This window comes from Ochotona princeps, chromosome 22 (assembly GCF_030435755.1).
Source record: "Ochotona princeps isolate mOchPri1 chromosome 22, mOchPri1.hap1, whole genome shotgun sequence".
Classification (NCBI taxonomy): domain Eukaryota; kingdom Metazoa; phylum Chordata; class Mammalia; order Lagomorpha; family Ochotonidae; genus Ochotona; species Ochotona princeps.
In genome coordinates this window covers 37,876,871-37,901,542 of record NC_080853.1, presented here as the reverse complement: position 1 = coordinate 37,901,542, position 24,672 = coordinate 37,876,871, and the positions used below count along the sequence as shown (strand labels likewise).

At 45.3% G+C, this 24,672-nt stretch overlaps 2 protein-coding genes and 4 pseudogenes across 2 annotated transcripts; all 6 read left to right on the top strand.

The window, feature by feature from the left end:
• The first annotated feature begins 645 nt into the window (after positions 1-645).
• LOC131482997 (small ribosomal subunit protein eS12-like) lies at positions 646-1,054 on the top strand. The gene has a single exon (XM_058679732.1). The coding sequence runs from the start codon at positions 653-655 to the stop codon at positions 986-988; it is 336 nt and encodes a 111-aa protein (XP_058535715.1). The 5' UTR covers positions 646-652; the 3' UTR covers positions 989-1,054.
• Positions 1,055-7,324: 6,270 nt separating this feature from the next.
• Positions 7,325-7,731, top strand: LOC101530311 (small ribosomal subunit protein uS9-like; annotated as a pseudogene).
• A 739-nt stretch (positions 7,732-8,470) lies between these two features.
• LOC101530556 (ras-related protein Rap-1b-like) lies at positions 8,471-9,022 on the top strand (annotated as a pseudogene).
• A 5,405-nt stretch (positions 9,023-14,427) lies between these two features.
• LOC131482998 (small ribosomal subunit protein eS12-like) lies at positions 14,428-14,824 on the top strand. The gene has a single exon (XM_058679733.1). It carries the CDS (start codon positions 14,438-14,440, stop codon positions 14,771-14,773), a length of 336 nt encoding a protein of 111 aa, XP_058535716.1. The 5' UTR covers positions 14,428-14,437; the 3' UTR covers positions 14,774-14,824.
• A 6,236-nt stretch (positions 14,825-21,060) lies between these two features.
• LOC131482981 (small ribosomal subunit protein uS9-like) lies at positions 21,061-21,517 on the top strand (annotated as a pseudogene).
• A 633-nt stretch (positions 21,518-22,150) lies between these two features.
• On the top strand, positions 22,151-22,734 carry LOC131483036 (ras-related protein Rap-1b-like; annotated as a pseudogene).
• The last annotated feature ends 1,938 nt before the right edge of the window (positions 22,735-24,672 follow it).

The window sequence follows — 24,672 nt, the reverse complement described above, 5'->3', positions numbered from 1 at the left end:
TTATTTTATTACAGTCAGATATACAGAGAGGAGGACAGAGAGGAAGATCTTCTGTCCGATGATTCACTCCCCAAGTGAGCCGCAGCGGCCGATGCGTGCCAATCCGATGCCAGGAACCAGGAATCTCTTCTGGGTCTCCCACGCAGGTGCAGGGTCCCAAGACTCTGGGCCGTCCTCGACTGCTTTCCCAGGCCACAAGCAGGGAGCTGGATGGGAAGTGGAGCTGCCGGGATTAGAACCGGTGCCCATATGGGATCCTGGGGCGTTCAAGGCGAGGACTTTAGCCGCTAAGCCATGGCACCGGGCCCAAGTTTCATTTCTAAACTAGTATTCCAAGACAAATCAGCACAGTTGGGATAAAAATCAAAAAGCAAAGTCTTATTTTTTTTTTTTAAGTTGTCATCCAAAAAAAAAAAGAAAAACAAAACCAAAAAAATGAAGTTGTCATCTAAAAAAAAACCCTGAAAAGAACATTTAAACTGTGTGTGGCTGCATAGTTCACCTAACAAAATGAAAATCAAACACAAATGTAGTCAGTGTCGCCTATAAGTGTTTAAAATGCAAAGTTCTCTCTTTCGTGCTGCCGCCGCCGAGCCACAGAAGGTGAGCTCCCAGTGCGTGCAAGACTCAAATTCACTCGTAACCCACCGCCATGGCCGAGGCAGGCATTGCTGCTGGAGGTGTAAGGGACATGAACACTGCTTTACAAGAGGTGCTCAAGACCGCCCTCATCCATGACGGCCTTGCGCGTGGCATCCATGAAACCGCCAAAGCCTTAGACAAGCGCCAAGCCCACCTCTGTGTGCTGGCATCCAACTGTGACGAGCCCATGCATGTCAAGTTAGTGGAGGACCTGTGTGCCCAACACCAGATCAACCTCATTAAGGTTGATGACAACAAGAAACTTGGGGAATGGGTAGGCCTCTGTAAAACTGACCGAGAGGGGAAACCCTGGAGAGTGGTTGGCTGCAGTTGCGTAGTCGTTTAGGACTATGGCAAAGAATCTCAAGCCAAAGATGTCATTGCAGAATACTTGAAATGCAAGCCATGAACAAATAAATGTTTGGCTCATTAAAAAACAAAAATGCAAAGTTCCACTCTCAGTCTGTAAGCTTAGTAAGCAAGAAAGTGACCTGACAGTAAGATCTCTCAGTTTATATTAGTAGATGTGTCTAATTTAAAAAGGTGCACAGAAAAAAGACTCTTTACTTTTAAAGTTATCAATCTTAATTTATCTCAGTGAGTACCACCAAGATGTAACAGCTTAAATCCTGAAGCAGTGTATCTTCTAAACCTGCAAATTCAGCATAGATTCTGGGATTATATACAGGTATATATATTTTAAGCAATCTAGTTGGTGCCATTTCTAGGTTGGTGAAAAAAGCCTGAAGAGCATTCAGACAATTCTATTTGACCAAATTCAGGCAAATGTAAATAGAATTCCATGTCCGCACACAGCATCAATTAATATACAGCATTGTGTGTGAGTGATGCTGAAGTGCTTTGAAATAAATTTCTGCCTCCACCAACACCAATATTCCTCCACGTTGTCTAGAAGGATCATTAGGCCAACTTCTTTACGATATTGTATGATGTGCTGGTTCTTTGCTGAAGGTCTTCATAACCCTTTGTATCAGTCCTCATAGCAGTGAAGAGTCTTTTGTATGAATGGAAATACCATGCCATATAAAGCCTAAGGCGCCTGTAGTGCTATACTCACAATACTCATACGAATACACTTTTCTGCCACTGTGTGTGTTCATATGCTTTTTAAGCTGATTCTGTTGCTTAAATACCTTTGTACATTTCTTACACCTAAATGGAGCATCCTTTGTGTGAATTGGGAGAATATGGCAACTTAGAACAAATGGATCTGTAATTTTTTTTAGTATTTATTTATTTTTCCAGGCCCGGTGGCATGGCCTAGCGGCTAAAGTCCTCGACTTGAGCACGCCAGGATCCCATAAGGGCGCTGGTTCTGATCCCGGCAGCTCCACTTCCCATCCAGCTCCCTGCTTATGGCCTGGGAAAGCAGTCGAGGACAGCCCAATGTCTTGGGACCCTGCACCTGTGTGGGAGACCTGGAGGGGATTCCTGGATCCCGGCTTCAATTCGGCACAGCACCGGCCATTCCGCTCACTTGGGGAGTGAATCATCAGATGGAAGATCTTCCTCTCTATCTCTCCAGCTCTCTGTATATCTGACTTTGCAATAAGAATAAATAGATTTATTTATTTATTCTTATTGCAAAGTCAGATATATATAGAGAGGGGAGGAGAGACAGAGAGAAAGATCTTCCGTCCGGTGATTCACTCCGAGTGACTGCAATGGCCATCACTGTGCCAATTCAAAGCCAGGAGCCAGGAGCTCTTCCAGCTCTCCCATATTGGTTCGGGGTCCCAAGGCTTTGGGCTGTCCTCAACGCCTTCCCAGGTCACACACAGGGAGCTGGATGGGAAGCAGAGCAGCCGGGACACGAACCAACACCCATACTGGATTCTCACACATTTAAGGCAAAGACTCCAGCCACTGGGCTAACATGCCAGGCCCCTAACTGAGTCTTCTTGTCTGTTAAGTAAAGTTAATGATGGTCCTTATTGGGAACAGGCATTTAACTTAGTCATGAAGGTGCCCATGTCTGCTATTGCAGTGCATGGATTTGACTCTTAGTTCCAGCTCCAGGTATGATTCCTAGCTCTGGCTCCTGTCTCGTTTCCAGCCAGTGAGGACCCTGGGAGGCAGGGCTGATGGCTCAGGCAATCCTGTTCAGGTCACAAATAGAGAAGACGTGGACTGCAGTTCCAAGCGTTGCACCCGCCCTGGATGTAGCTCACATCTGGGGAATAAATCAGTGCCTCAGATTTCTCTCTCTCTCTGTGTGTGTGTGTGTGTGTGTACATGTCTGCCACTCTCCTTCTCTAATAAATACATTAGAATGTTCAATAATAATTAAAACTTCATAAACCTGTGCTAAGAATTAAATATTTTTAAAGCACTTGTAACAGTAGCTGGAACAGAGCATCATGTGAATGACAAATTGCCCATGTGAGTCTGTCATTGAAAATGAGCTTTTTAAAAAAAAAATTAAGATTCACTTGGTTTACGTGAAAATCCAAGAGAGAAAGAGAGCGCGCATGTATCTGCGGGTTCACACCTCCCCTCCTCAAATAGCGGCAACAGTTAGAGCTGAGTTGATCCAAAGCTGGGAACTAGGAGCTTCTTCCAGGTCTCTCACGTGAGTGCAGAGGCCCCAGGGCTTGAGCCATTCCCCACTGCTTTCCCAGGCCATGAGCACACAGCTGGATTAGAAGCAGCTGGCTCTAGAGTTGGTGCCCAGATGGGATGCTGGCGCCGCAGGGTGGAGGATTAGTCTTTCCGTACCATTGTGAGGCCCCTGAATAGGAGCTCTGTCATAGCTCTAACTATTGGCTGCAGGTGTAAACCTCTGCTGTATTTACAACCTTCGCTGTATAGCTGCGAATCCACGATGGTGGATTCTAGTGCTTTGTCCCTGACATCGGGCTCACTTTATACGGTTTGTTCTGGCCATTGTGGTGTCAGCAGATGTGAAAACACAGAGGTTTGAAGTGTGTGGTTTGGGTGTGCCCCCATGAACTTCTGTCATCAGGAAACCATTCTAGAACTTGTTTGCTGATCCTAAGAGTAGGATGAAGACAAATGGACCAAGGTCACCCAAACTGACCTCACACAGCTAAATGAAACCAATCTGACGCCACTTGTTATGGGACCATAGTTAATTAACAGAAAGTTCATTCAGAGTATTTGATGACTCAAGGAAATGTTCCAAATGGATTATTAAAGGTGAAAAATCAAACAGCAAAACAGTTTGTTCAGTAAGATCATGTTTTTCTTTTAAATAAGTTGGAGGGGAGAGACAAGTACATCCCTGCAACTAATAGAGACCCAACATTTAATCGACAGTTATCTTTAGTTTTTGAGAGTTTTCCTAGATTCCAAAGGAGTCACATGACTATTTTGATTTTCCAGCTCAGTGAGTCAAATGTGAAGAAGATACCTAGATGGATCTGTTTTTAGGCAACAGGCTTATCCACTTGTAGACAAAGTACAACTCCAACAACAACAGTGGGCTCATCTTCTGAGAAAGAGATTAGCTGTATTTGCAAGCTCTCTAGGAGACAGAGTGGTGGGAGGAGGAGGGAGACCAAATTACTTTCTCTTTTAGAAAGCAGTTGGGAAAAGTATGGTTAGGGCAAAAGGAGCACGATTGTGTCAACGTGACACAACAGGACAACAGCAGAGGGCAGTGTCGAGAGCAATGCAAGCTGACTCTTCTGGAGTAAGAATGGCTGCAGCTTCTCCAGCAAAACTGGGGTTGTCCCCTTATGGGGGTCATTGGCGACGTGTCACTCAACATCCTAATGAACCCTAAGGTGGCTCAGCTTGAGGTGTTCTGCACATGCTGCAGCCAATACTCTGGTATCTTCAGGAACCTTATAAAGAGAACCCCACAGATTTGTAGCAGACAGCTATGATGGGACAGCAAGTTACTATGTAACAGGGCGGTAGGTCGTTAGTATGTTAGGCAGCTGGGGGCGGCCTGCTGCTGAAGCTGGGGGCAGGGGAGCTCAGAGCTGGCTGGGAGGGAGTAGACCCAGAAGCGCTTCCACGTTGCTACTGTTCCATCCAATGCTGGCCCTTTTCCTTTCAGGGCTGGGGAAATCAGTGCAACCCCACCACAACAGAGAGGAAGCCACACAGACTGCCTCTGACTTTGCACGCTGGAAAATGATGTGACAGCTTGTCACAGTGGCACAGCTCGTTAAGAATGAACAAGGTCCCCCCCCCAACAATTCCTGCGAGGCTGGAGCACTGGTGTTAAATGCATTTGGGAGACAGGCCAGGTTAGTGCTAAAATAAGGGGTTCGCATTTAATAAGAGCAACACAGGAAAGCGCCTGGGGACAAGCTCAGAATATCTGCTTGCTGCATAGTCCTTTCCCCTGCTGTGCCCCTGCAGGTGAGAAGCATTGCTAAAGGAGACTGAGGAAACAGACAGCACACTGAAGACACAGGGCAGACTCCTGTTACCTGGGTTCATTTTGGGTTTTTCTTACCCGGGGCAACTTTATTTGAAGCATCTTTGACAATAAAATCCATCCATTTACAACTGGGTTTAACAAATTCCTACAGTCCTGTAGCTACCACAACCCCCAAGATTCATCTCTTCTTGAACCCCAGGGAAGCTCTCCACAAGCCCCTTTGTAGCTGATCCTAAAGACCATTCATGGGCCCGGCGCAGTGGCCTAGCGGCTGAAGTCCTCGCCTTGAAAGCCCTGGGATCCCATATGGGCGCCGGTTCTAATCACGGCAGCTCCACTTTCCATCCAGCTCCCTGCTTGTGGCCTGGGAAAGCAGTCGAGGACGGCCCAAGGCATTGGGACCATGCACCAGTGTAGGAGACCCGGAGGAGGTTCCTGGCTCCTGGCTTCGGATTGGCGCGCATTGGCCCATTGCAGAGTGATGGGGAGTGAATCATCGGACGGAAGCTCCTCCTCTCTGTCTCTCCTCCTCTGTGTATATCTGGCTGTAATAAAATGAACAAATCTTTAAAAAAAAAAAAAAAAAGACCATTCCTGATCAGGTAACCACTGCTGTGCTTCCTAACTCCAGGTTAAGTTTGCCTTTTCTAGAATGTTAGAGAATGAAGCCATCTGTGCACCCCTGAAGGTCTGGCTTGCTTTGGTCTGCATCATGCCTTTGAGATTCATTCAAGTACTTTCACATGTCAGTCGTTCCTTGATAATGCTTGCTGGTTTCCAGTGTATGGACATCCCACAGTCAATCTCTATCCATCCATCTTTCCACAGTCCCTTGGATGGCTTCCAGCTTGAGGCTATTACACATTAAATTTTGTTGTCCAGCTGTGTTGATCCAGGTGTTGACAGGCATTGGGGTGCACTTAGTACTTAAAAGAACAGTTTTTCATGCTGGGAGAGAAACCTTTGCCACCAAAAAGCATGAGATTTTGTTCATTCCTGCTTGGGAGACCTGGAAGAAGCTCTTGGCTCCTGCTTTGGATTGATTCAGTTCCAGCCACTGTGGCCAATTAGGGAGTGAATCAATGGACTGATGATATTCCTCTCTGTCTCTCCTCTGTATATCTGACTTTGCAATGAAATAAATCTTAAAAAAAGAAAGAAAGAAAGAAAGAAAATCCCAGTGTTTGGGATGAACAGCCTGTTGCCATCACTGCGGCTGAATGCCAGTAAAACGAAAGGAAAGATAACGGCCAGTCTGGGACCTACAGCCAATAACCCTGCCCAGAGCTGGCTCATCCTCTGCCTGCTTTTCATAGTGACTGGCTACAAACCAATTTCAACAGACCCACCCTTGACCTCTCCCCTAGCTTCCTGCCTCTCACTTTAACTGTAAAAAAACAAATACACAAGAACGCATAAAAGCCAAGACTTCAAACTTGAGTATATTTTATTATTATTATTATTATTGCAAAGTCAGATATACAGAGAGGAAGAAAGACAGAGAGGAAGATCTTCCGTTCGATGATTCACTCCCCAGGTGACTGCAATGGCCAGTGCTGCGCCGATCTGAAGCCAGGAGTCAGGAACTTCTTTCGGATCCCCCATGTGGGTGCCAGGTCCCAAGGCTTTGGGCCGTCCTCAACTGCTTTCCCAGGCCACAAGCTGGGAGCTGGATGGGAAGCAGGGCTGCTGGGATTAGAACTGGTGCCCATGTCGGATCCCGGCACATGCAAAGCAAGGACTTTAGCCGCTAGGCCACCACGCCAGGCCCGAAATCTTAGGTTTTATATAATTTTTCCATTGAAGGAATGAATTAACACGCAAGAGCTAATTCATTTTCTCTCTCTTGCTCACTCGCTCTGTGTGTGTGCCTATTTGTCTCTCTCTCTCTGTAATTCTTTCAAATAAATAAATACTGCTAAGGAAAGAAAGAGGAAAGAATGGGAGGAAAGAAAGAAAGAAAGAAAGAAAGAAAGAAAGAAAAAGAAAGAAAGAAAGAAAGAAAGAAAGAAAGAGAAAGAAAGAAAAAAAATCTCTTATAAAAAAAGACAAATTAAGGCATGAAAAACTTTGTCACTAATTATGAAAATTATTAAAACCTTGTCAGACACAAACAATTAAGAGTCACCTGAGAAGAAATAGCTTAAAATCTCTATAGATTAAATAATTGAATTTATAGTGTAATTTTTGTGTTGCAAACCAAGCCTAGATCTAGATGACCGCACACAGAGTCTATGAAATGTGTAAGGAAGGTTTTCCGGCAGTGGCGCCCCGCGGTCCGGCTCGCATGCTGGCAGTCTGGCAGCCATGCCGTCCAAGGGGCCGCTCCAGTCCGTGCAGGTCTTCAGACGCAAGAAGACGGCCACAGCTGTGACTCACTGCAAAGGCAACGGGCTCATCAAGGTGAACGGGCGGCCGCTGGAGATGATGGAGCCGCGCACGCTACAGTACGAGCTGCTGGAGTCCGTCCTGCTTCTGGGCAAGGAGAGGGTTGCCGGCGTGGATATTCGTGTCCGTGTGAAGGGTGGCGGCCACGTGGTGCAGATCTATGCCATCTGCCAGTCCATCTCCAAAGCGCTGGTGGCCTATTACCAGAAATATGTGGATGAGTCTTCCAAGAAGGAGATCAAAGAAATCCTGCTGGTCGCTGCGAGTCCAAGAAGTTTGGAGGCCCTGGCACCGGCGCTCGCTACCAGAAATCCTATGCATAGGCCTGCACCAGGATCAGGGGTTGGCTTTATAATAAATGGAAGTCGAGGGATTTAAAAAAAAAAAAAAGAAAGAAATGTGTAAGGAAGGTAATTATACTGATATACACAAATTCTGCTACTGAAAAAGAGAAGGTTACTTTCCAAACTAATTCTACAAACGAAAGTAAGACTGAATTGAAAGACTTTGGGTCGAATGGAAACCGAAGACTGCTATTCCAGGTGGAGAACAAAGCCAGAATTTTAGCAATGCTAGACAAGATGTGAACTGGAACGGACAAGCAGCTGCAGGTTGGCAAACACGCCTCTGTTGCTGTGATCAGAGGAGGAAACGGACGGAGAAGATCCGCCTACACACTTGTCCCTCCCTGTCAGCAGGGTGGATTTGAGGACACAGAACGTCAGCCTGACCAAATAAAAAAAAAAAAAAAACAAACAAACAGAGCCACTGGAGAATCTAAAAAAAGAGGAAGAGATCATTAAGAAAGGCTCAGAGATGGCTAGTCACCTCATGGACCTTTTTACAACTTGCTCGCCTTGAAACCTCGCCCAAAGTCAGGCGTGTAACCAAGCCGGAGCGGCAACGGAAGGACCACCTGGCGCCTGGACCAGCGACCAGAGGGAGCACCGGGTGACCCTGGCTGTGAGGGGCCGGTGACCCTGGCTGTGAGGGGCCGGTGACCCTGGCTGCGAGGGGCCGGTGACAGCGCGACAGGGTGCTACATCTTGACAGGTCTGCATCATGCGTGAATATAAACTGGTTGTTCTTGGACCAGGAGGTGTTGGAAAGTCTGCTCTGTACAGTTCGTTCCAGGAATTTTTGTTGAAAAGTAGGATGCTACAATAGAAGATTCTTACAGAAAGCAAGTTGAAGTAGATGCACAACGGTGTGTGCTTGACGTCTTGGATACTGCACAAGCGGAACAATTCACAGCCATGAGGGATTTGTACGTGAAGAATGGACAAGGCTTGGCATTGGTTTATTCCATCACCGCACAGTCCACATTGAACGATTTACAAGATCTGAGAACAGATTCCTCGAGCTGAAGACACCGGTGAGGTTCCAATGATCCTAGCCGGTAATGAGCGTGATTTGGAAGATGAAAGAGTTGCAAGTAAGGAGCAAAGTCAAAATCTAGCCAGACGGCAAAATAACTGTGCATTCTTAAAATCTTCTGCAAAATCAAAAATAAATGTTAATGAGATCCTTCATGACTTAATGCGGCAAATTAACAGAAAAACCCCAATGCCCGCAAAGGCCCGCAAAAAGTCACCAAGTCAGCTGTTTTCATAGACGAAATATGCTGTATCTTTGAGCCAGGTCTGAAAAACTGCCACCCATGGGCCCGGCGGCGTGGCCTAGCTGCTAAAGTCCTCGCCTTGAACGTGCCTCAGGATCCCATATGGGCGCCGGTTCTGATCCCGGCAGCTCCACTTCCCATCCAGCTCCCTGCTTGTGGCCTGGGAAAGCAGTCGAGGACGGCCCAATGCATTGGGACACTGCACCCGCGTGGGAGACCCAGAAGAGGTTCCTGGCTCCCGGCATCGGATTGGCGTGTACCGGCCCATTGTGGCTCACTTGGGGAGTGAATCATCTGATGGAAGATCTTCCTCTCTGTCTCTCCTCCTCTCTGTATATCCGGCTTTCCAATAATAACAACAAAATCTTTTAAAAAAAATAAATAAACCAGGGACAATTGATGGTTTTCATCAATTAGCATGAGCAACACTGTAATATTGCTACATTATTAGGATAATGGATACTAAATCTATAACAGAATATCCCAAAGCATAATGCCTTGATAAATATAACAGTTCTTTCTTACCTTACTGTGCAAAGCTCCGGAGACAAGTGATCCAAGCTGAACTGCTCTGTGTGTTTCTTTGGGTCATCTGAGGCCCAGAGGACTTCTACGTATTTATGCAACTGTCTGTTTGGTTTCTGCCCTCACTTGCAAGCCATGTTCAGCCATATCTATGTTTTAGTCATCAAGAGAACCCAAGGTGAAAAGTCTTGCAAGTGGCAATATCCTTTTGAATGTACCTGAAATGTGGATCTCTTACTTCTAAAGCTCCTTGGCCAGAGTTCTGTAGAGTGACCTCTGCAGGCAACGAGAGACAGTAGCAAAGGTGGTCTATAGCTGGGTACATGACTGATGACAAAGAATCTCCTCTTGTCTAGACTCTAGACAGGTGCCTTCGAACTTCATCAACTAGCCCTCAACCCTGACTGACTTCTTGAGAAAAACACAAGCAGTTTCTATCAATTGCTACACCAACACTATCCCCTCTTTAAATGCCAACCTAAAAGAACTTGAGTGTTAAAATAGCTAACCGCTTGTTGCAGCCAAAACCTGAATATAGCCTCTCTTTTAGCCTTTGCCGGCATCCCAGAGCATAACTTTTACAAATGCTTGTTACACCCAGATAGATTTCACATGAATCTCCTTCCTGCACTCTTTTGTGATTTTCTACATCCTTAAATCTACCTTGCCCCCCACTCAACTCCCTCTCTATTCCCTCACCTCCCTTCTAAACGCACAGCCCCATCTTGTGATGGTGTGGATGATGCTGTCCCCTCTAAAACTAATTTTGAAACTAAATGCAACCACATTAAAGGTTGTGGTCTTTGAGCGCGTCTAAGGAGTCCATCCTCATGAACAGGATTAGCACCCCGAGAACGTCGTTGACTGATGCATGGAAGAGATTGCTCTTGCTCTTCCGTCCTCGGCACGGAAGGACAACTGGACGGAACCCTTCGGAGGAACGTGCCTTCACCACACACCACGCATTCTGATGTCTCGATCTTGGACCTCTGTTCTCCAGAATTCTTGAGAAGGTAATTTTGTATTCTTTATGGATGATTCAGTTTTGGAGCTTTTGTAATAATAGCCCAACAGACTGAGATGCTTTTGAATAAATCAAAGTTAGGCTCAGGTCATGTTGGATTCTTTTTACCACTGCAATGGGGATTAAAATATGTGCTTACTATATTAACTGGCATCTGGCTTAGTGGATTTTCTGGCAAAATCAATTTAGCAGTTAATAGCTTTTGTTGTAATTATGTAGGATTTTAGCATTATATTATCCAAAGATGAAAACAATAAGACTACATAAGAAACAATTCTAATATATGGAAAACTTTAGGAAAATACACAGGAAAGAGGATTTCTACTCAAATCATTAAAATAATCAGAACAGGAGCTTCTTTCATAGAGAGACGGGAGGAAAAATTCAGATCATTTCATAAAAATCACATTCAATTATAGACCAGAGGTTTCAAAATAATATGTACAGGCAGGCAAGGTTTCATTAAAAGTAAACAGAACAAAGGAGCACTGAAAAGCGATCTCAATTTTATGAACATGGAAGTCCCATAGGCTAGCAACAACATTCATTTTTCGGGTTTTTGTTTTGTTTTGTTTAAAAATTTTTTTTGTTAATTGTTTTCAGAAAATGACACAGGGGGTCCAGTTGGGAACACCTTACTTTTGCTACCAGGCTAAGGATTATATAAGAAGAAAGGAAACAACTTCTATGGGCTAAATTGCATCCTGTCCCCCAAATCTGTATGTTGCTGTCCTGAACCCCACCCCAATATAACTTGACTGACACACAAGGATTTTATCAGATTATGAGGTTGAGTTCCTAATGTAATAGGCTTAGTGGTTTGTTTGTTTGTTTGTTTTTGGTAGAGGAAGAGAAAGAGGTTGTCCTCTCACCCTGTGAACATTCAGTGAGAAGGCAACCTCCAGAAGGCAAGAGACCCCACATGAACCCTAACCTTGGATTCCCCCAAGATACAAGTTTCCACTGTTTAAGCCACCTGTCTACTGTATGTTGTTAAGGTAGCCCAAACAGATGAATGTAACTACCAAATGTGGTAAGGGGTGATTACAAGTATAAACTACATGATAACTTAGCTCAGCCTTGGAAGACACTTGAACCGGAATTCGACACAGGATTTCCAACGGAGAATGAGGTCTTAGGGAGAATGACGTTCATGCCCTGTCCCTGTTAGAGTTCTAGGTACAGCACATTGCTGTAGTTCACCTGACGTTTTGGTCAGGCAGTTGCTTCAAGGTAGGGGTTCGTGTGCTGTGCAAAACACGGAGCAACATCCCTGGTTCTTGTCCACTAGGTGCATTCACCTCCCTCCTTTGCTCCAGCCTCCTCGTTATTCCACCAAGCAAGAGGCTGGCCATGTTCTCATCCAGGCCCAATAGTCAGTCATTTCTTTTACCAGGCCCACTTGCCCTAGATCCCCCCAAGGTCTACTCTCTTGACCCTTTTCAGTCTACTCAAGTTACCCTCTGCCCTCCTAGTTGTCAACTACAAGCCCCAACCTGCAACCTTCTCTCTCCCTGCATGCCATGCAGCCTTAAAAGCAAAACTGTTACCAGACACTGTCAAATGCCCCCTTTTTGGGGACAATAACTTCTTGTTGGGAACTCCTGCTGTGGAGCTACTGTCACTGATGTTGGTCTGTTTCCCAAAGATAGTTTGACTTTGGTGTCCATACTAGTCTGTCTAGAAAGTGGTGGCAAAGAAGCATCTTCACAGGAGAAACACAGTATTGTGTTCCTGACGCCAGCTTTCTGTGGGAGAGGACGAGAGCCACGGAAAGAGTCTTCCCTTTGGTCGTTGCTTTGTTCTTCCCCTCATGACATGGTAGGGTTGGTTTAGTCCATAAAGGGCAAGGAGAATGCAGCAGAAAGTCAAATGAGTGTGAATTTATATAACCTGGACTTAGCCCACTCATTTATTTGAGGCAAGTTGCAGAAATATAAACAATGGGATAAAAATAGATCAAGAAATCAGGACAAGAAAAAAATATCCCAGGAAAATAAAATGTAGTCTAGAACATTTGTATTCAAGTTGATGCCTCAGGTCTTAAGCTTTTTTGCTCAAAGTAGGTGAGATGTGAATTTGCTGAATTTATGAGAGCGGAGGAAAGGGAATAATCAATCACAAAGTGTGTTGTGTACTCAAGAAGTATACAAGGAAAGATTATATTGAAAAATCCCCTCCATGATTCCAAAACAGAAAAGAGCATGGTACATTAAAACACTTCTCTATGTAATGGAAACTTCAACTTCGAGTTTACCATACCTGTATTAGGCTAAAATAATTACTCTTTTTACACCTACAAATACACACTCTAAATATAAAGGAAAATGTACCAGTTCACAAATAAATTGTCTAACTCGCTGACCAATAAAAATGTTAATAGAAGGCATTCTAGTTCCATTCCGTGTGTATCACCATACTAGTTCTTACACAATCCCATGAACATTTCATAGCATTTTTATAAATGCAAAATTTTTACTTTAGGTGCTGCTTGGAGTGTTAGGATATCATCTCCTGTATTAGGGTAAAATTGGCATAGATGACAAATAAAGTTCAATTCAAAATGACTCTAATGCAACCTTCCCCAAATAGCAGTCTAAGCATCATTTGAGGACTCAGCCAATATGATCTCCGACTTGTTCAGTGCACAGCGCTGAGGACCATCGTGACTGTCTCTGTCTCGGACAGTTGAAGCAGATTCAAAACACGAAGGAGCAAATGTGGGAGGAGTTACAGGCCAAACCTGAAATGACATCATTCACATTTCACATGCGATTGGATAGATGGAAGATCTTCCTCTCTGTCTCTCCTCCTCTCTGTATATCTGACTTTGTAATAAAAATAATCAAAACTTTAAAAAAAATTCTAAATTACACTCGTGGAAAAGAATCTTAGTATGTTACTAAAGGATAAATTACGTTTTCTGATGATGTGTGCTTGTCCACTGTCGGGTTTTTTCAATGAGCTTCTCCACGGTGTAATGTTGACGTGGAAGGGGCCAAGTTGGGCTCACCATTTGGAGAGCCTTTTTGCAAAGGCAGTGAAATGCTCGGAGGGAGGGTGGTGATTTTATAACTTTTTTTTAATGAAAATGGAAAGAAAAACTGTTTAGTAGTTTGATATTTTTCAATTGTTTCTTGCTCATTCTGTCATTGGTGATTTTCTACAAATATATATATTTTTTCTATTTCTTTTTTTTAAGATTTATTTATTTTATTACAGTCAGATATACAGAGAGGAGGACAGAGAGGAAGATCTTCTGTCCGATGATTCACTCCCCAAGTGAGCCGCAGCGGCCGATGCGTGCCAATCCGATGCCAGGAACCAGGAACCTCTTCTGGGTCTCCCACGCGGGTGCAGGGTCCCAAGACTCTGGGCCGTCCTCGACTGCTTTCCCAGGCCACAAGCAGGGAGCTGGATGGGAAGTGGAGCTGCCGGGATTAGAACCGGTGCCCATATGGGATCCTGGGGCGTTCAAGGCGAGGACTTTAGGCGCTAAGCCATGGCACCGGGCCCAAGTTTCATTTCTAAACTAGTATTCCAAGACAAACCAGCACAGTTGGGATAAAAATCAAAAAGCAAAGTCTTATTTTTTTTTTAAGTTGTCATCCAAAAAAAAAAAGAAAAACAAAACCAAAAAAATGAAGTTGTCATCTAAAACAAAACCCTGAAAAGAACATTTAAACTGTGTTTGGCTGCATAGTTCACCTAAACAAAATAAAAATCAAACACAAATGTAGTCAGTGTCGCCTATAAGTGTTTAAAATGCAAAGTTCTCTCTTTCGTGCTGCCGCCGCCGAGCCACAGAAGGTGAGCTCCCAGTGCGTGCAAGACTCAAATTCACTCGTAACCCACTGCCATGGCCGAGGCAGGCATTGCTGCTGGAGGTGTAAGGGACATGAACACTGCTTTACAAGAGGTGCTCAAGACCGCCCTCATCCATGACGGCCTTGTGCGTGGCATCCATGAAACCGCCAAAGCCTTAGACAAGCGCCAAGCCCACCTCTGTGTGCTGGCATCCAACTGTGACGAGCCCATGCATGTCAAGTTAGTGGAGGACCTGTGTGCCCAACACCAGATCAACCTCATTAAGGTTGATGACAACAAGAAACTTGGGGAATGGGTAGGCCTCTGTAAAACTGACAGAGAGGGGAAACCCTGGAGAGTGGTTGGCTGCAGTTGCGTAGTCGTTTAGGACTATGGCAAAGAATCTCAAGCCAAAGATGTCATTGCAGAATACTTGAAATGCAAGCCATGAACAAATAAATGTTTGGCTCATTAAAAAACAAAAATGCAAAGTTCCACTCTCAGTCTGTAAGCTTAGTAAGCAAGAAAGTGACCTGACAGTAAGATCTCTCAGTTTATATTAGTAGATGTGTCTAATTTAAAAAGGTGCACAGAAAAAAGACTCTTTACTTTTAAAGTTATCAATCTTAATTTATCTCAGTGAGTACCACCAAGATGTAACAGCTTAAATCCTGAAGCGGTGTATCTTCTAAACCTGCAAATTCAGCATAGATTCTGGGATTATATACAGGTATATATATTTTAAGCAATCTAGTTGGTGCCATTTCTAGGTTGGTGAAAAAAGCCTGAAGAGCATTCAGACAATTCTATTTGACCAAATTCAGGCAAATGTAAATAGAATTCCATGTCCGCACACAGCATCAATTAATATACAGCATTGTGTGTGAGTGATGCTGAAGTGCTTTGAAATAAATTTCTGCCTCCACCAACACCAATATTCCTCCACGTTGTCTAGAAGGATCATTAGGCCAACTTTTTTACGATACTGTATGATGTGCTGGTTCTTTGCTGAAGGTCTTCATAACCCTTTGTATCAGTCCTCATAGCAGTGAAGAGTCTTTTGTATGAATGGAAATACCATGCCATTTAAAGCCTAAGGCGCCTGTAGTGCTATACTCACAATACTCATACGAATACACTTTTCTGCCACTGTGTGTGTTCATATGCTTTTTAAGCTGATTCTGTTGCTTAAATACCTTTGTACATTTCTTACACCTAAATGGAGCATCCTTTGTGTGAATTGGGAGAATATGGCAACTTAGAACAAATGGATCTGTAATTTTTTTTAGTATTTATTTATTTTTCCAGGCCCGGTGGCATGGCCTAGCGGCTAAAGTCCTCGACTTGAGCACGCCAGGATCCCATAAGGGCGCCGGTTCTGATCCCGGCAGCTCCACTTCCCATCCAGCTCCCTGCTTATGGCCTGGGAAAGCAGTCGAGGACAGCCCAATGTCTTGGGACCCTGCACCTGTGTGGGAGACCTGGAGGGGATTCCTGGATCCCGGCTTCAATTCGGCACAGCACCGGCCATTCCGCTCACTTGGGGAGTGAATCATCAGATGGAAGATCTTCCTCTCTCTCTCTCCAGCTCTCTGTATATCTGACTTTGCAATATGAATAAATAGATTTATTTATTCATATTGCAAAGTCAGATATATATAGAGAGAGGAGGAGAGACAGAGAGAAAGATCTTCCGTCCGGTGATTCACTCCGAGTGACTGCAATGGCCATCACTGTGCCAATTCAAAGCCAGGAGCCAGGAGCTCTTCCAGCTCTCCCATATTGGTTCGGGGTCCCAAGGCTTTGGGCTGTCCTCAACGCCTTCCCAGGCCATAAGCAGGGAGCTGGATGGGAAGTGGAGCTGCCGGGACACGAACCAACACCCATACTGGATTCTCACACATGTGAGGCAAAGACTCCAGCCACTGGGCTAACATGCCAGGCCCCTAACTGAGTCTTCTTGTCTGTTAAGTAAAGTTAATGATGGTCCTTATTGGGAACAGGCATTTAACTTAGTCATGAAGGTGCCCATGTCTGTTATTGCAGTGCATGGATTTGACTCTTAGTTCCAGCTCCAGGTATGACTCCTAGCTCTGGCTCCTGTCTCGTTTCCAGCCAGTGAGGACCCTGGGAGGCAGGGCTGATGGCTCAGGCAATCCTGTTCAGGTCACAAATAGAGAAGACGTGGACTGCAGTTCCAAGCGTTGCCCCCGCCTTGGATGTAGCTCACATCTGGGGAATAAATCAGTGCCTCAGATTTCTCTCTGTGTGTGTGTGTGTGTGTGTGTGTGTACATGTCTGCCACTCTCCTTCTCTAATAAATACATTAGAATGTTCAATAATAATTAAAACTTCATAAACCTGTGCTAAGAATTAAATATTTTTAAAGCACTTGTAACAGTAGCTGGAACAGAGCATCATGTGAATGACAAATTGCCCATGTGAGTCTGTCATTGAAAATGAGCTTTTTAAAAAAAAAATTAAGATTCACTTGGTTTACGTGAAAATCCAAGAGAGAAAGAGAGCGCGCATGTATCTGCGGGTTCACACCTCCCCTCCTCAAATAGCGGCAACAGTTAGAGCTGAGTTGATCCAAAGCTGGGAACTAGGAGCTTCTTCCAGGTCTCTCACGTGAGTGCAGAGGCCCCAGGGCTTGAGCCATTCCCCACTGCTTTCCCAGGCCATGAGCACACAGCTGGATTAGAAGCAGCTGGCTCTAGAGTTGGTGCCCAGATGGGATACTGGCGCCGCAGGGTGGAAGATTAGTCTTTCTGTATCATTGTGCAGGCCCCTGAATAGGAGCTCTGTCATAGGTCTAACGATTGGCCCCAGGTGTAAACGTCTCCTGTATTTACAACCTTCGCTGTATAGCTGCGAATCCACGATGGTGGATTCTAGTGCTTTGTCCCTGACATCGGGCTCACTTTATACAGTTTGTTCTGGCCATTGTGGTGTCAGCAGATGTGAAAACACAGAGGTTTGAAGTGTGTGGTTTGGGTGTGCCCCCATGAACTTCTGTCATCAGGAAACCATTCTAGAACTTGTTTGCTGATCCTAAGAGTAGGATGAAGACAAATGGACCAAGGTCACCCAAACTGACCTCACACAGCTAAATGAAACCAATCTGACGCCACTTGTTATGGGACCATAGTTAATTAACAGAAAGTTCATTCAGAGTATTTGATGACTCAAGGAAATGTTCCAAATGGATTATTAAAGGTGAAAAATCAAACAGCAAAACAGTTTGTTCAGTAAGATCATGTTTTTCTTTTAAATAAGTTGGAGGGGAGAGACAAGTACATCCCTGCAACTAATAGAGACCCAACATTTAATCGACAGTTATCTTTAGTTTTTGAGAGTTTTCCTAGATTCCAAAGGAGTCACATGACTATTTTGATTTTCCAGCTCAGTGAGTCAAATGTGAAGAAGATACCTAGATGGATCTGTTTTTAGGCAACAGGCTTATCCACTTGTAGACAAAGTACAACTCCAACAACAACAGTGGGCTCATCTTCTGAGAAAGAGATTAGCTGTATTTGCAAGCTCTCTAGGAGACAGAGTGGTGGGAGGAGGAGGGAGACCAAATTACTTTCTCTTTTAGAAAGCAGTTGGGAAAAGTATGGTTAGGGCAAAAGGAGCACGATTGTGTCAACGTGACACAACAGGACACCAGCAGAGGGCAGTGTCGAGAGCAATGCAAGCTGACTCTTCTGGAGTAAGAATGGCTGCAGCTTCTCCAGCAAAACTGGGGTTGTCCCCTTATGGGGGTCATTGGCGACGTGTCACTCAACATCCTAATGAACCCTAAGGTGGCTCAGCTTGAGGTGTTCTGCACATGCTGCAGCCAATACTCTGGTATCTTCAGGAACCTTATAAAGAGAACCCCACAGATTTGTAGCAGACAGCTATGATGGGACAGCAAGTTACTATGTAACAGGGCGGTAGGTCGTTAGTATGTTAGGCAGCTGGGGGCGGCCTGCTGCTGAAGCTGGGGGCAGGGGAGCTCAGAGCTGGCTGGGAGGGAGTAGACCCAGAAGCGCTTCCACGTTGCTACTGTTCCATCCAATGCTGGCCCTTTTCCTTTCAGGGCTGGGGAAATCAGTGCAACCCCACCACAACAGAGAGGAAGCCACACAGACTGCCTCTGACTTTGCACGCTGGAAAATGATGTGACAGCTTGTCACAGTGGCACAGCTCGTTAAGAATGAACAAGGTCCCCCCAACAATTCCTGCGAGGCTGGAGCACTGGTGTTAAATGCATTTGGGAGACAGGCCAGGTTAGTGCTAAAATAAGGGGTTCGCATTTAATAAGAGCAACACAGGAAAGCGCCTGGGGACAAGCTCAGAATATCTGCTTGCTGCATAGTCCTTTCCCCTGCTGTGCCCCTGCGGGTGAGAAGCATTGCTAAAGGAGACTGAGGAAACAGACAGCACACTGAAGACACAGGGCAGACTCCTGTTACTTTGGTTCATTTTGTTTTTTTCTTCCCCGGGCAACTTTATTTGAAGCATCTTTGACAATAAAATCCATCCATTTACAACTGAGTTTAACAAATTCCTACAGTCCTGTAGCTACCACAACCCCCAAGATTCATCTCTTCTTGAACCCCAGGGAAGCTCTCCACAAGCCCCTTTGTAGCTGATCCTAAAGACCATTCATGGGCCCGGCGGCGTGGCCTAGCGGCTGAAGTCCTCGCCTTGAAAGCCCTGGGATCCCATATGGGCGCCGGTTCTAATCACGGCAGCTCCACTTCCCATCCAGCTCCCTGCTTGTGGCCTGGGAAAGCAGTTGAGGACGGCCCAAGGCATTGGGACCATGCACCAGCGTAGGAGACCCGGAGGAGGTTCCTGGCTCCTGGCTTCGGATTGGCGCGCATCGGCCGCTGCGGTTCACTTGGGGAGTGAATCATCGGAAGAAAGCTCCTCCTCTCTGTCTCTCCTCCTCTGTGTATATCTGGCTGTAATAAAATGAACAAATCTTTAAAAAAAAAAAAAAAAGACCATTCCTGATCAGGTAACCACTGCTGTGCTTCCTAACTCCAGGTTAAGTTTGCCTTTTCTAGAATGTTAGAGAATGAAGCCATCTGTGCACCCCTGAAGGTCTGGCTTGCTTTGGTCTGCATCATGCTTTTGAGATTCTTTCAAGTACTTTCACATGTCAGTCGTTCCTTGATAATGCTTGCTGGTTTCCAGTGTATGGACATCCCACAGTCAATCTCTATCCATCCATCTTTCCACAGTCCCTTGGATGGCTTCCAGCTTGAGGCTATTACACATTAAATTTTGTTGTTCAGCTGTGTTGATCCAGGTGTTGACAGGCATTGGGGTGCACTTAGTACTTAAAAGAACAGTTTTTCATGCTGGGAGAGAAACCTTTGCCACCAAAAAGCATGAGATTTTGTTCATTCCTGCTTGGGAGACCTGGAAGAAGCTCTTGGCTCCTGCTTTGGATTGATTCAGTTCCAGCCACTGTGGCCAATTAGGGAGTGAATCAATGGACTGATGATATTCCTCTCTGTCTCTCCTCTGTATATCTGACTTTGCAATGAAATAAATCTTAAAAAAAGAAAGAAAGAAAGAAAGAAAATCCCAGTGTTTGGGATGAACAGCCTGTTGCCATCACTGCGGCTGAATGCCAGTAAAACGAAAGGAAAGATAATGGCCAGTCTGGGACCTACAGCCAACAACCCTGCCCAGAGCTGGCTCATCCTCTGCCTGCTTTTCATAGTGACTGGCTACAAACCAATTTCAACAGACCCACCCTTGACCTCTCCCCTAGCTTCCTGCCTCTCACTTTAACTGTAAAAAATAAATACACAAGAACGCATAAAAGCCAAGACTTCAAACTTGAGTATATTTTATTATTATTATTATTATTGCAAAGTCAGATATACAGAGAGGAAGAAAGACAGAGAGGAAGATCTTCCGTTCGATGATTCACTCCCCAGGTGACTGCAATGGCCAGTGCTGCGCCGATCTGAAGCCAGGAGTCAGGAACTTCTTTCGGATCCCCCATGTGGGTGCCAGGTCCCAAGGCTTTGGGCCGTCCTCAACTGCTTTCCCAGGCCACAAGCTGGGAGCTGGATGGGAAGCAGGGCTGCTGGGATTAGAACTGGTGCCCATGTCGGATCCCGGCACATGCAAAGCAAGGACTTTAGCCGCTAGGCCACTACGCCAGGCCCAAAATCTTAGGTTTTATATAATTTTTCCATTGAAGGAATGAATTAACACGCAAGAGCTAATTCATTTTCTCTCTCTTGCTCACTCGCTCTGTGTGTGTGCCTATTTGTCTCTCTCTCTCTGTAATTCTTTCAAATAAATAAATACTGCTAAGGAAAGAAAGAGGAAGGAATGGGAGGAAAGAAAGAAAGAAAGAAAAAGAAAGAGAAAGAAAGAAAAAAAATCTCTTATAAAAAAAGACAAATTAAGGCATGAAAAACTTTGTCACTAATTATGAAAATTATTAAAACCTTGTCAGACACAAACTATGAAGAGTCACCTGAGAAGAAATAGCTTAAAATCTCTATAGATTAAATAATTGAATTTATAGTGTAATTTTTGTGTTGCAAACCAAGCCTAGATCTAGATGACCGCGCACAGAGTCTATGAAATGTGTAAGGAAGGTTTTCCGGCAGTGGCGCCCCGCGGTCCGGCTCGCGCGCTGGCAGTCTGGCAGCCATGCCGTCCAAGGGGCCGCTCCAGTCCGTGCAGGTCTTCAGACGCAAGAAGAAGACGGCCACAGCTGTGGCTCACTGCAAAAGCAACGGGCTCATCAAGGTGAACGGGCGGCCGCTGGAGATGATGGAGCCGCGCACGCTACAGTACGAGCTGCTGGAGTCCGTCCTGCTTCTGGGCAAGGAGAGGGTTGCCGGCGTGGATATTCGTGTCCGTGTGAAGGGTGGCGGCCACGTGGTGCAGATCTATGCCATCTGCCAGTCCATCTCCAAAGCGCTGGTGGCCTATGACCAGAAATATGTGGATGAGTCTTCCAAGAAGGAGATCAAAGAAATCCTGCTGGTCGCTGCGAGTCCAAGAAGTTTGGAGGCCCTGGCACCGGCGCTCGCTACCAGAAATCCTACGCATAGGCCTGCACCAGGATCGGGGGTTGGCTTTATAATAAATGGAAGTCGAGGGATTTAAAAAAAAAAAAAAAGAAAGAAATGTGTAAGGAAGGTAATTATACTGATATACACAAATTCTGCTACTGAAAAAGAGAAGGTTACTTTCCAAACTAATTCTACAAACGAAAGTAAGACTGAATTGAAAGACTTGGGGTCGAATGGAAACCGAAGACTGCTATTCCAGGTGGAGAACAAAGCCAGAATTTTAGCAATGCTAGACAAGATGTGAACTGGAACGGACAAGCAGCTGCAGGTTGGCAAACACGCCTCTGTTGCTGTGATCAAAGGAGGAAACGGACGGAGAAGATCCGCCTACACACTTGTCCCTCCCTGTCAGCAGGGTGGATCTGAGGACACAGAACGTCAGCCTGACCAAATAAAACAAAAAACAAACAAACAGAGCCACTGGAGAATCTAAAAAAAGAGGAAGAGATCATTAAGAAAGGCTCAGAGATGGCTAGTCACCTCATGGACCTTTTTACAACTTGCTCGCCTTGAAACCTCGCCCAAAGTCAGGCGTGTAACCTAGCCGGAGCGGCAGCGCAAGGACCACCTGGCGCCTGGACCAGAGACCAGAGGGAGCACCGGGTGACCCTGGCTGTGAGGGGCCGGTGACCCTGGCTGCGAGGGGCCGGTGACAGCGCGACAGGGTGCTACATCTTGACAGGTCTGCATCATGCGTGAATATAAACTGGTTGTTCTTGGACCAGGAGGTGTTGGAAAGTCTGCTCTGTACAGTTCGTTCCAGGAATTTTTGTTGAAAAGTAGGATGCTACAATAGAAGATTCTTACAGAAAGCAAGTTGAAGTAGATGCACAACGGTGTGTGCTTGAAATCTTGGATACTGCACAAGCGGAACAATTCACAGCCATGAGGGATTGGCACGTGAAGAATGGACAAGGCTTGGCATTGGTTTATTCCGTCACCGCACAGTCCACATTGAACGATTTACAAGATCTGAGAACAGATTCCTCGAGCTGAAGACACCGGTGAGGTTCCAATGATCCTAGCCGGTAATGAGCGTGATTTGGAAGATGAAAGAGTTGCAAGTAAGGAGAAAAGTCAAAATCTAGCCAGACGGCAAAATAACTGTGCATTCTTAAAATCTTCTGCAAAATCAAAAATAAATGTTAATGAGATCCTTCATGACTTAATGCGGCAAATTAACAGAAAAACCCCAATGCCCGCAAAGGCCCGCAAAAAGTCACCAAGTCAGCTGTTTTCATAGACGAAATATGCTGTATCTTTGAGCCAGGTCTGAAAAACTGCCACCCATGGGCCCGGCGGCGTGGCCTAGCAGCTAAAGTCCTCGCCTTGAACATGCCTCAGGATCCCATATGGGCGCCGGTTCTGATCCCGGGAGCTCCACTTCCCATCCAGCTCCCTGCTTGTGGCCTGGGAAAGCAGTCGAGGACGGCCCAATGCATTGGGACACTGCACCCGTGTGGGAGACCCAGCAGAAGCTCCTGGCTCCTGGCTTGGAATCAGCGCAGTTCCGTTGTGGCCACTTGGGGAGTGAATCAGTGCATGGGAGATCTTCTCTTTCTCTTCTCCTCTCTGTATATCTGACTTTCCAACAAATATAATTTAAAAATAAAAAGAGAGAGAGAGAGAAGCAGCTGGGATGAAGCCAGTGACCGTCAGGGATACCAGCACCGCGGGAGCCAGCTTTACTTGTCTCTAAGCTCCAAATGTTTTGTTGGGTTCTTTTGAAAATTTTTTCTGCTCTTGAATTTCTCATATCACTTTCATTTTCCTCCCTGAGTATCTCTAACTTATTGAATCTCACTGAATTTTGCTAGGATTACTTCTTTTGCTTTTGAATTTTCAGCCATTTTCGTAATTTCCTTCAGAGAAGCACATCTTTGTAGTGAACTTGTACTGTTTGGAGGGGCTTCTTTGGTTCTTTGTGTTTCCTAGGGCCCTCCATGGATATCTAATAGTTCCTACTTTACTGGGAGGTTTTATTAAAGGTTTTTGAAAGATAAGTGAGTTGTCAGTTTTGACTTTGGTTCTAGTGAACCCAAAGTGAAATCTCTGAGTGATTTCTCGAGTTTTGATCAATGTCAGTGATGTCAGCAGGTGCCACAGTTGTCTGGTTTTCAGCTGCTCATGGGGGTTCAAGGTCATTTGATGACTTTGAAATGATTGTGTGTTGAAAAAGGTGTTTCTTCAGCTCACAGGGAATTGGGTTTCAGTCATGTTAGGGATGTTTCATGGCTGGAGTAACTGTCTTGGTGGTGAGAGACATGGGGTGGATATTCCCCGTTTCCTGGCATGCATGCCCAAATAATGTAGAGGCTCATGGCACCAATACCTCATCATCTTTCTTCATTTTTTCTAAGTGATTAGATTGCAGTAGGAACTGGTACAGTTCCATACTGATGTATATTTTGTTTGACAAAAACCCAAAAATCATTGCCTAATGCTCTTTGATTTTGAACACTGGATGCTGGATTTGTTCATATAAAATGATACAAATACATTAGATTCAGTGCAGCAACATGGCGGCTAAAGTCCTCACCTTGCATGCGCCAGGATCCCATATGGGCAACGGGTTCTAATCCCGGGGCCCATGCTTCCCATCTAGCTCCCTGCTTGTGGCCTGGGGAAGCACTTGAAGATGGCCCAAAGCTTTGGGACCCTGCAGCAGCATAGGAAAAGGCTCTGGTATCCTGACTACGGACAGGCCCAGCTCCGGTCTTTGTGACCACATGGTGAGTGAATCATCAGACAGAAGATCTTCCTCTGTTTCCACTCCTCTCTATATGTCGACTTTGCGAAACAAAAATAAATCTTTTAAAAATTATTTCATTTTGGGGGCCCAGCAGCGTGGCCTAGCGGCTAAAGTCCTCACCTTGAATGCCCCGGGATCCCATATGGGTGCCGGTTCTAATCACGGCAGCTCCACTTCCCATCCAGCTCCCTGCTTGTGGCCTGGGAAAGCAGTCGAGGGCAGCCCAAAGCTTTGGGACCCTGCACCAGCATAGGAGACCTGGAGAAGGCTCTGGGATCCTGACTATGGACAAGCCCAGCTCCGAACTTTGTGACCACCTGATGAGTGAATCATCAGACAGAAGATCCTCCTCTCTGTTTCTACTCCTCTCTATATATCGACTTTGCAAAACAAAAATAAATCTTTTAAAAATTATTTCATTTTATCATC